The sequence below is a fragment of the Apodemus sylvaticus genome, chromosome 10 (genome assembly GCF_947179515.1).
Source record: "Apodemus sylvaticus chromosome 10, mApoSyl1.1, whole genome shotgun sequence".
Lineage (NCBI taxonomy): Eukaryota > Metazoa > Chordata > Mammalia > Rodentia > Muridae > Apodemus > Apodemus sylvaticus.
The window spans coordinates 83,395,333-83,407,890 of record NC_067481.1 but is presented as its reverse complement, the minus strand read 5'-3'; the positions used below and the strand labels follow the sequence as shown (position 1 = coordinate 83,407,890).

General features: G+C 34.1%; 1 protein-coding gene across 4 annotated transcripts in view; it reads right to left on the bottom strand.

The window, feature by feature from the left end:
- Gabrg2 (gamma-aminobutyric acid type A receptor subunit gamma2) overlaps window positions 1-12,197 on the bottom strand; it is a 90,554-nt gene extending 78,357 nt beyond the window's left edge. For all 4 annotated transcript variants that reach the window (XM_052195477.1, XM_052195478.1, XM_052195480.1 and 1 more), the window contains exon 1: window positions 12,094-12,197. In XM_052195477.1, coding sequence (XP_052051437.1) covers window positions 12,094-12,197 — 104 coding nt within the window. The remainder of the gene's footprint in view (window positions 1-12,093) is intronic.
- Between the last annotated feature and the right edge of the window lie 361 nt (window positions 12,198-12,558).

Below are 12,558 nucleotides of genomic sequence, written 5' to 3'. Positions count from 1 at the left end.
TTTACTGTTGTCTTATTGTTTATCTCATTCCTGTCCACCTTCTTACAGCAAGGCTGTTGCTGCTACTGTGTGTGTGTGTGTGTGTGTGTGTATCTGTCTGTGTCTGTGTGTCTGTGTGTTTCCTGTCCGCCTTCTTACAGCAAGGCTGTTGCTGCTACTGTGTGTGTGTGTGTGTGTGTGTGTATCTGTCTGTGTCTGTGTGTCTGTGTGTGTTTCCTGTCCACCTTCTTACAGCAAGGCTGTTGCTGCTACTGTGTGTGTGTGTGTGTGTGTGTGTGTCTGTCTGTCTCTCTGTCTGTGTCTGTGTGTCTGTGCATTTTCATGTTATTTTGAGAATAAAATAGGATTAGGAAAGTACTAGACATACAGTGAATATTTACTAAATACAGAGAAACCAGGACATGGAATGGTGGAATGGATTTATGTGCTTTAATTTCCACTTTTGTTCCTCAATCAGCTGAGTACTTAGGAGCTCAGGAGGGACACATATTTGGCCATGTCAGCCAGAGAAACATGAATGAAATTTTGTAAATGTAGTTGTATATAAATGACTAAGGATAGCATATATGCTAGTCATACAATTTCCTGGAGTCAGGAGAAATAAGTAGAACAGGTCAGTACATAGGTATACCATTGCCTGTGAGCAAATTTAGAAATGTAACCTTATAATATCATCATATGTAATATAACACTATATTTTAAAGACATACTTTTTATTCTACAATATTAGTACCAAAGGAACAAGTGCTCACTTTATTTAGCACTGTTGTTTAGCACCTGTCATACTAGTAGGAACAGACCCTAAATAACATCTGGAAAGTTAATAGAAAAGCAGGATGTCATGTTTTGATTCCTTTCAATTAGGTTTGAATCATTTATTTTCACCAATCTTCTGCCTAAAATGCACTTCAAACTTTTTTATGTACTTCATTGAGACTTCAATATCTGTTAAAAGTTGAGGAAGTTACTCAAAATCAGAAGCCAAAGAGAATTAATTGAATGAGGTGCTCTCTTGTTCCTTGAACATCTGCAAGGATGTGTTTGATGCTTGTTTATTGGAGAGATTGTGCTTCAGGTTGGAAGAACAAAGAGTTTTAGGAAGAACATCTTCCTTGTATCTGTGAAACTGTAAATGACCTACTTGCCAGAGAATCACCTGGTGCTGTGAACATTTTCAGAAATATTTGAATACTTGCATATTTGTGATTTTATAGCATTGTTAATTTTATTTGGTATATATTTGATACTATAAATTTTCTTTGTGTGTATGTGTGTTTGTATGTGTATGTGTGTTTCTGCATATGTAGTGTCACTTTATTAACATTTGTTTTTAAAAACAAAAATTAGTTTTGTGAATATTATTCAACTTAATGCCTTCACCTTAAAGCATGAAATATAAAAGAAATGTGCAAACAACTCTTAAATTCTGAAGTAACTCTTTCATGAAAAATTCATGTGAAAGATAGCATGGCTCTGAGAAAATGAAAAGTAGCTAATAAACTCACATACAGCAAGTGTAGAGAAAAATAGAAAATGAGACTGGGGCTTAAGGGCATCTATATTCAGTGTGGCATAAAGAAATCTATGTTATACATCAGAACTCTCACATTGGAAGCACACCATGCTAATCTCAGATATTCAGTTCTACAGGACTGTGAGAAACAAATTTTCTTTCATGTGTTTTAGCTACAACCCATGATACTTTTATAGAGCAGTCACAGCAGACTATGACACTTTTGTTTTGACCACTGTCACATGTCAGGGTTCATTTGGGTAGCCTCCAGGGTAAGTGGTGTGTGACTGAAAGTAGATAATTTAGTGCATTTGGATATCAGTAGAACATCTCACAACTTAGAGCCTCTGAGCTGTAAGTGCTCACCTAAGCTGCCCATTTAATGTGTTTCTAGGAAAATCTGAGCAAAACCTATCTATTTTATGCTGCTAACTTTTGGATAATTGATTATATAAACGCATGGTTTCTGTAAACAGTTATAACCTGAACATGTGAAATCTGTTGTGACTTTCACTGCTGTACACTGAAAACTCTTCTAAATTCTTTTTGGGTTATGACACAGCTGTTTTTGCATCTAAAAACTTCCATCAATAGAAATTAAAACATAGTCTTAAAAGTACTTTTATAACAATATAGATGGCAACATTGTTCCATAAGCTTCAAAGCCGACACACAATTAGGATCGCTAGATATATTAAAACTCAACATTATAAAGATTTTATGACATATGCAACATCATTGTACCCCAAATAATTGGGTAGAAGAATAAAATGAGCATAAAAGAAAATATATAAACCCTTAATTGTATTAATACTAACTGTAAAAGTAGAAATCTATGGCCACTTATATTAAAAATGCTATCAATAAAAACTCATTTAACTATACATTAAATCCTGAAAAAAAACTTGCTGATTGGTTTTTATTGAACAGGCAAGCTTAGGGTGTTTTTTCTGCTCTGTCACAAAAGAATTGGTAGGAAGCAAATATGGTGTCAGAAAGGTATTTTTGGTGCTCTTGCAGTCACCTAGTGACAGATGATTTCCCCCTGCTTTGATTACATCAATGAGGCACAAAAAATTGGAGAATTATTCATGACCATGAATAGCAAAATATAAGCTTACACTTTTATCTTTCCTACTACCCTCTAACCATTAAATGCATATATTCTAATAAAAATGGACTTGACTGTCAAGATAGGCAAATCAAGTGTGTCCTCAATAATAACTTTAGTAATTTTGCTTAATGAACAAATGTCAGTATTTTTGTACCATCTACTAGAAAACAAATCTCTCTCTCCTTTTATTTGGGGATGTTGTATTCAGGGAGGAGTCCTATGATGTCGCATACATTTTTATTAGATCTTTGTCATTAGAGATGGTCTCTGGTTCACAGAAATAATATATTTAAAATGAGCATTGTAGATATTCTAGAAATTACAGACATTTTCCCAGATTGCTTATCTCATTCCAGTTAAAAGGAAAGAATTTATAAGATGTACTAATCAGAGTGATTAGAAAATACTAATAATGTAAATTTTGCATGCCCACAAAATTTAGAGTTAAGAAGGGAGGACAGGAATGCTGTGGTAGAGAGTAACATTTAAGAAAGGACATAGACACAATAAATGGTGCTGCAGTAGTAACAACAGTGATAGGCACAAGTACAGTCTTCAGTCACTGTTCAAGGTAAATGTATGAGGAATGATCACCTTCCTTTTACAGAAGTGACTGGGACTTGTTATGTAAGTAAATGCCCAGCTACAAGTGAATGCCTAACCAAATACCACTCAGTGATGGTCCTCTTAAAGACTTTACCATATCTTAGAATATTCTGCAAAAGTGTGCTTTAGTTGCAGGATGTTTTCTCTTGGTTTGCAGCCAAACTTGGTGGATTTAAAGTTTAAAAAGAAGAGACTTTTGAAAAAAAACAAAATATTTTTCTTTATTCCATTTCAAAATAAAGAAAATTATTCCTTACAGAGAAAATTAAATAATTCCTGTTATCAAATTAATTATCATATTTTGTATATTAATTATTATATATTATTATTTATTATTGGGCATATACTAGAGGGGGAAACATTCACTAAACTTATCTTTCCTGGGGCAGATTAAAAAGTAAAAGAAAATAACTTTTAAAATTTTCCATATGTTTTCTCAAATAAAAAGATAGTATCTTAAATGAGCATTTCAGTGGATATGCCTGCCCACTGATTCTTGATTCCACCATTATAGCTTAGCAATTATTTGTTTAAATTATGTTTATTCTTGAAGAATGAAAATAGAACAGGTTGAGAAAGCAGTTAATTTATTAACATGACTACTAGCATTTAATTTTAACAAAATATTCTACATTGTAAATGCTAAACTTAAATAAAATAAAAATAAAAACTACTGAGGCAGTGTAAGTTCCTTATGTACTCTTAAGTGACATTCACTTTGTTTTGCACTTAAAATATGAATGCCTCGATCCCTGTAATTTTGGTTTTGTTATATCCAAATGATCTTGCTTTAATACTTCTGGAGTTAATACTATAGAACACAGTTGACATGCATACTTTAGATGGTCATGGTATCTATGTTCTTTTTTTATTTTTTTTATTATTCGATATATTTTTTATTTACATTTCAAATGATTTCCCCTTTTCTGGCTTCCCACTCCCCGAAAGTCACATAAGCTCCCTTCCCTCCCCCTGTTCTCCCATCCACCCCTTCCCACTTCCTTGTTCTGGTTTTGCCCTGTACTGCTACACTGAGTCCAGAACCAGGGGCTACTCCTCCATTCTTCTTGTACCTCATTTGATGTGTGGATTATGTTTTGGGTATTCCAATTTTCTAGACTAATATCCACTTATTAGTGAGTGCATACCATGATTGATCTTTTGAGACTGGGTTACCTCATTTAGTATGATGTTCTCCAGCTCTATCCATTTGTCTAAGAAATTCATGAATTCATTGTTTCTAATGGCTGAATAGTATTCCATTGTGTATATATACCACATTTTTTGCATCCATTCTTCCATTGAGGAATACCTGGGTTCTTTCCAGCTTCTGGCTATTATAAATAGGGCTGCTATGAACATAGTGGAGCACGTATCCTTATTACCTGCTGGGGAATCCTCTGGGTATATGCCCAGGAGTGGTATAGCAGGATCCTCCGGAAGTGACGTGCCCACTTTTCTGAGGAACCGCTAGACTGATTTCCAGAGTGGTTGTACCAATTTGCAACCCCACCAGCGGTGGAGAAGTGTTCCTCTTTCTCTGCATCCTCACCAACACCTGCTGTCTCCTGGTTTAAGATTTTTAATCTTAGCCATTCTGACTGGTGTAAGGTGAAATCTCAGGGTTGTTTTGATTTGCATTTCCCTAATGACTAATGAAGTCGAGCATTTTTTATGATGCTTCTCAGCCATCTGAAGTTCTTCAGGTGAAAATTCTTTGTTTAGCTCTGTACCCCATTTTTTAATAGGGTTATTTGATTTCCTGGTGTCTAACTTCTTGAGTTCTTTATATATATTGGATATTAGCCCTCTATCTGATGTAGGGTTGGTAAAGATCTTTTCCCAATTTGTTGTTTGACGATTTGTCCTTTTGATGGTGTCCTTTGCCTTACAGAAACTTTGTAATTTTATGAGGTCCCATTTGTCAATTCTTGCTCTTAGAGCATATGCTATTGGTGTTCTGTTCAGGAACTTTCCCCCTGTACTGATGTCCTTACTGCATTTGACCGTTTATGTTAAACTAAAAAAGACTAAGAAAATATATTATCATTTGGAGATAATAAGTAATATACATTACTTTAATAAGTATATGTATATGTATTTCCATTTATATAGCCAAGTGTCTTGTTTTATATTAATATATCATACTATATGTTATGTAATATAATTATTTTGATATATTCTAAATTATGTAACATATATAACACACACATACATTGATGTTTTGCTCATTTAGTCTATATGAAGTCAATGCCATAGGGTACAGTGTGACTTTCATCACTGTCGTTGATTTTGTTGTCCTTTGATTATGGGTTTGTCTTTTAACTAGCTATTTTCTAAATACTAAGAGGATATTTCAAAAAGAGTCTACTCTTCTTCAAAAATAAACACCATTAATTTATAATTTTGTGTGAATTTATAATAATTTATAATTTATATGTGTGAAAGATTGATACAGAAGTACACTTAAAACTGTGAGTAACAATAAAAGAAAAGAATGTCATCATATTAAAACTGTGTGACTAGATGCATAGAGATGAATTTCAAATGTTTGTGAATCTCAGGTTCTCTGTTCTATGTTATCCTAGCACTAGAACTCCACCCTAATCTATTACAGCAGCATACAGCATGCAAGCATCTCTTGCAATACCATTTATCTGGTTAAAGTTTAATAATTATTTTTATACCTTCCTGGTTCTGACCTGTATCCTCATGCATTAGATTGAGAGCTCAGAATATCAAGAACAGATCTTTTGGCCTATGCTACTCCATAATCTGTATATAGGTAAGTCTAACCACAAAACTATCTTTTTAATAAACTAAGAAAATTGCTCTATACTTTTTTGCTTTTGGTTTTGAGATAAGGTCTTTCTATGTTCCCCATGCTGTCCTAAAATTTACCATGTAGACCAGGCTAGCCTTGAACCCTGAGACATCCTAGTGCCTTGGCCTCCTGAGTGCTGGAATTGAAGGAATGAACTACTATGCTAGACTAATTTATATCAAATTTTGTGTATAGAATGTTTAACAACTAGGTATTTTAACTATATTTTCAAAAGCAACTTACAAAAATGACTGATATTTACCAAACAACAAAAAGGCCATGTATCATTTATTTTTCCCTAACATAAGTATATATTGAATATCGACAAGGTATATTTAGCCATATTTTTGAGACACTTTACCTACATTCACCTCAATAATTTACAGAATTTACTTTCTATTTGCCCTACTACTTAGACTTTTTTTTCTGTAACTAAACTTGTGTACATGGCAGGGTTTCAATTACTACCAAGGATCCTTGCTTTTAAAAACATCCCTTGTTTTGCCCACTGCTATGTTATTTTCTGTTCTTATGATTTTCTTTATGAATGGGTGGAGAGTGTAATGTCAATGTTACTTATTTCCCATTTGCATGGTACTTTATCTATACACAGCTGTACAATGATCTTATAATAATATAGAATTATTACCATGTTTATATTCACTTATATAATACTACAAGGATTAATATGATTTGGAGTTAAATTTTATTTTTACCCTAAGCCACTAATATGGAACTGAAGAGAGGATTTTTTTATTCTTCTTTTAAAGGATGTTTGACTTCCAGTATGAGGAACTACTGAGAAATGGAAAAACTCTCCCAGGAATGTAGCATGAACAGGCCTCTTACATTTCAAAAAAGTCAATGTCATTTCTTACACTAAGAGTTGCTTTCAGGTCACTGTACTTGAATAGACTACAGTCTGTATCATAGAAATGTAACAAAAGGTATCTAGTTCCTCACTAAAGTTGATATTTAAGTACTGCTAGGCAAGGTCTTTAATCTGCTTTCTTCTTGGTTATAGCAGGTTACAAGGAGAAAGTAGTATCTTCCTTTTCTAACAAGTCTGTTGAGAGTCTAAGTTTACTGATGTAAACATTCAGTAAAACTGAAACCCATTATGAATACCAAGAACTTTATTTTCTTCTACAAATAAAAATGTTCGTGTCTTGATATTGGGATATCCCATAACAATGCTAATTAAGTAATCTCTAGCTTGATGGAGAATATTAAAATTCAAAATCACACCATTAAAATACACATATTTGAAATTTAAGTTTCGAGCCATTGATAGAGTGCTGGTATTTCTCCTTTCATATTCATTAAGTCAATTTCAATTTTTCATTTTTCACTTTTCTAAAACTTTTTGTAAAGAAATTGAAAAAGAGTGAGATGAATTTTTGTAGGTGTGCTCAATGAAAGACAGAGTTTTTAAATGCTAATGACATTCCGTAGTAGTTTCTGCATAGTCAAGTAATTGCACATTAAACTATTAGAGTAAGCTTACATGTACATGACCATCAAAGAAATGTATTTTTCCAAATACAAGTTATAATTTGGTATCTAAGGTGTTGCATTTTGTATGTTCTTAAGTATATAAAGCTACTGAATAGCAAGGCGTGTCTAAGTATGTCTGTCTAGAGACTACAGTGTGATTACATTTAATGACAGTATAATGGGTAAATGCTAAGATCTCAAGCAATCCTCCCAAAATTTTGGATTAAATATATCAAATTATCCAATGCCCACTTTGTCCTTAAAATATTGTTTCTAGAATCTGCTAAAATGGATATAGTACAATTGGCCTTTATTGAAATGACACTTTCTTGTGATTTTTTTCAGAAACAACTTTACCAAATTGATCACAGAAGCCTACTTAAAAGTTTTAACTCAACTGTCTGGAAAGTCAAACAGTATGGTTGTCAAAACAATCTGGATTTCAATTTAAACAGTTACTCCATGATTTTTTTCTAGATTTTTGCCAAGAGAAAACAAAAATCATCTCACTGGAGACATGCCTCAACTACAATGTGTGTTTAAGTATTTCTATGTTCTAGAACCAATTCCAAGCTGGATAATTAAAGGAAAACAAGACATCTTCAAAATCAGAAATAAAATAGATATACTTTAAATTTACTTCTGTCACATATGTAAATGTAGTGATCTTTACATATGTGTGCCAATTATATATAAACTTCACTATGGTCTGGTGAAACAGGCATCATCACCAGGTTTGAGGAACTAGAAAACAGAATTACAGAACAGTTGGAATCCTGTGTTGACAATCAAAAAAGTTACAGGTGCTTATGAAAATCAAAAGTCGTTTTCAAGATAAAACAAGGTAAAGCATTTGGAAAGATGTAGAGGAGCAAGCTTGCCAATGGAGATTGACTCTGTAAACAAGTTGGATTAAATTAAAAAATCAGAGTATTTCCTTTATGTTTGTGATTATGGTTTACAAAAGTTAAAATCTGTATAAAATGTAATTATGACATAAACTTTCACAGTTTACAATATTTCATATGGAACATTTTATTTAGGAAAAGATAAGGACAGAAAATAAATATAAGCATTAAAAAGATATTCAATTAATATGTGTAGCATGCATGAATTTGAAAATAATTAATTTAAAAAGAAGTTATAACTTGAGATAAAGCAAGGAAGGAGTATATGGAATGATTTGGAAGGTGCAATAGAAAGGAGAAATATTTAATTATGTTGTAATATCAAAATTAAATTCAGTAAAAAAATTAAAACTATTAGTAAAACTTAAAATTTAAATTATCAATAGTTCAATCTAACTTGTTTCTGACCAATCTAATTCTTTAAAAATAAGTATTTATCACTCTAAATATAGTATAAGATAGTATTTGACAATCAAAATAAAATGTCTTCCTTCATACCAAAATTTCCTACTATACCTCATTTATTTCTGTTGTATTTTATATGTTTCTAGTTTTTAAACCTATGAGAATGAAGCTATATGATCCAATTTACTAAAACTTAAAATTTTGTCTTAAAACATACTTTTCAATATGTGTATTTGAAGTATACTGAATATGAATATACTTATATAGACATTTAAATTTACTTTAAATTTACTAATTTTACATAGGTATATGTGCTAAAATTTTTCAAGAACTTTTTAAACATGCTGCAAATATAGTAAAATCTTTTACAGTTTTTATGTGTGATTTATATACAATTAGAATGATTATGGATATGGACCTGATTTACTGTGCCAGATGCATAAAACTATAGGAAAGAAAATGTTTACAAACATTATCTATGATAATAAGTAAACTTTTCTAAATAGGCAGACTAAAGGCCTATTTCTTTAAAGGGAGCTCTGAGAACTTGTGAAAATTAACATTCTTAGACTCCACTCAGACCTCATGACTCAGAATCATCTTCCAGTGCGTGGCTTAGGAATTTCCATTTTCGTAAATCCCCCAGGGATTCTCACAAGTTGTAAACAAGATATATAGAAGTTGAGCAAATTTAAGTTTTTGAAAATTCTCTGTCTATGAAAGGTATAAGCTTCTAATACGCTCATTCTCGTGTTTTGTTTTAAGATTTATTTTGCTTTAATGTAGACACAATCTAGTGAGTTTAGTCACTTAATCTGAAACAAAGCTTATTTGGAGATTTATAAATAAAATGTATATTAAATGTTTCTTTTCTTTTCCTACAATGTTCAGTACCTTCTCCTTCTATTGTTTATAACACAGACCCTTAGGATCTCATTTTTGTTCAATATTATTGTAACAACCCTCGTGAATCTCTGGACCAACTTTAGAGATCAAAGCTTTGGTTTCCATTCTCAGCCATTAAGATCATTTTTGGGGACTGCAGCAAATTAAACTCTGATAACATACATTGTACCAAACTATAATGATTACCTCCTTTATCTTTACTGTGAGGGTAAAAAAAACTCTGTCTAGAATTCTCATACCACATAAATCCACCATTTAAAACTCTGTTAAAGCGCACCTATGCTACGCTTATCATTGCAATATGTAACATCAGGTTTCATATTTTAGCTGATAATGTAGTCAAAAAGTAGAGCTGTTAGAGAAAAAAATATCTTATATACTATTGCATCACCTGTAATAATAAAGTAATATTTTTGGGTTAAAATAGAATATATTGAGGTGAAATACATAAGACTATATCAGGCATTTAGTTGCAAAGTTTTTGCTAAAATGAATGGGAATAAGAAACAGAAAAATTCTTCCCTAACTGTTCTAGATTTTATTCCACAGGTTTCATGAGTTGAGGAAATACAGAGAAGATAGGCTCAATTTATTGATGCTCCAGTTCCCAAAACAAAGTTTGCTAACTTTCATAAAATGTAATAAAAATGTGTGATGATTTTGAATAGAAAAATATTTCAATGATTTTAAATATGGTTTGTGACTTATGATATTATTCCCAGTAAATGTTCCTCTCCTCTTCTGGAAAAACTTCTTCAACCTGTAGTTCTTAATGAAACTATCTTCTATACTCAGTGTTTATTGTCGGGGGCTGGGGGGAACTAGAGAAGTGGTGATGGGGTAAGAGCTAAACACACGCTGCCTTCCTGAATTGAGAAAGAGGAGATTTCACTCTTTGTTTTGCTTGACTCTATCCTGTGTCCAAAATCAACATGCTCTATTCCCAATACTAGAGAAAGAAGGTCAGAGGAATGTATTGATATCTGCAACAAAGTTGAAAAGTAGTTAAACCACAACCTCTTCAGCTTTATTATTATTATTATTATTACTACAACAACAACTACTACTACTACTACTATTACTCCTACTACATCAACTTCCAAGAAAACTTTGTAGTAGTGCCTTGATATTTTCCATAGATTCCTTTATCAGAGGTCGGGGAGGCCACAACCATAGGAGTAGTTTGGACAGTGGTTTGTCTCAAAATGGAAATACAGAGGTGCATGCCATGGAAAGTGTGGACTTCTAGCCTGCTGTTAGTTCTGATTGGAAACTGTAATGTGGTGAGGGCTACTTGCATGGACAGAAGCGTGATACACTGTGCTTGGAGGAATTCTACTCCCATAGGCTTAGTTCAGGGAAGTCCTTGATAATCTAGAAGAAACACATTTCTGGGAGCATTCATGCTCAGGAATTTGAACAGTTCTCCTCCCCACTTTTGTTTGTGCAGGAAGACTGTAAACCACTCATGCATACTTCACAATTTGGGCATTGCATTCCCTTGGCTGAGCATATTTTCAAGATTGCAGCCAGACCAACTCTGCTCCAGATATATTTCCTAAAAATTCATTGAACTATATTCACTACCTCATGTGCAGTAGTCCCCCTCCCATCTGAATATAGGAGTAGCATTAACCAGTGCCTGGTCTCCAGGCTTCTCTGCTGTATCTTGGCCCACTGGTCTGACTGCAGATCTAGGGATGCTCTATGGTTTGACAAGCAGCTTTCCATAGGGCCCTTAGCAGGATCGCTGTCCTTGGTGCTGAATCGTGATTGCCTATCTGGGATTCAGCTGCCGGGTCAATGGGGCTGGGTAGAAAACCTGGCTGACTGAAAGCTCAGGTGCAGGACCAAAGAAGACTGTAGTGGATAATAGAAACAGCTCTCTCTGTCCCCGCCCCCAATCCTCCCTCACAGAGATCACGCTTCTGTTCGTCAGGACCACATTTGTAATTTTCTCTTCCAGACCCCCACCCAAATGCCTTCAACATGGCTTCAAATGCCGGCGTGTGCAAGCACAACCCACTTCATATCAGATTGCAGCAAATTCAAAATCTATTCCCCGAACACGGAGACTATGAAATGAGCGCGTTGAAAACAAAACACAAACAAATAACACCTAGTTCATTACCAAATAAACCAATATGTCCTTCCTTTCTCTTCCGTCTCTCTCCTACCCTATATAGTCACTCTTCCCTAAATTATAAAGCTTAGATCCCAAAAGAGTGGCTCAAATCTGGGTGGTCTCCCTGCTTCCACAACCTTATCTCTCCCCCACATCTCTCTAGAGCCAAACGACGCTGAAAACGGCCCATCTTACCCTGGGTAGAGAGATAGCAGGAGCAGAATCCACAGCGTCATTTTCTGTGAAAATACAGGAGAGTAGACTGTGCTTCCAATGCTCCATGTATTTGGCGAACTCATCGCTTTTTTTTTCCTCTCGCCTCTCGCCTCTGGGTTGCAGAAGAATCCCTCCCCTTTGTATTATTATTATGCTGATGATTTGATGCTGGCTCCCCCCACCTGCCTCTAGTAGGTCCCGTCACTCAGGAGATGTATTGCTACCAGCTTCAAAATTAATATTCAGGGGGGCAGAAATAAAGATCAGTACAAACGCTTGCAGATACCATCAAAGCGTCAGCTCAGGCAGCAGCTTCCAAGTCTGGGAGGATAATAGAATTGAGGCAGGGGGATGGTACACGCAGAGATCTACACAGGAAGGCAAATGAGAGGAACAGAAAGGCGCTCACATTTGTGCCCTGTGCAGTCACAGGAATTCCCAGGG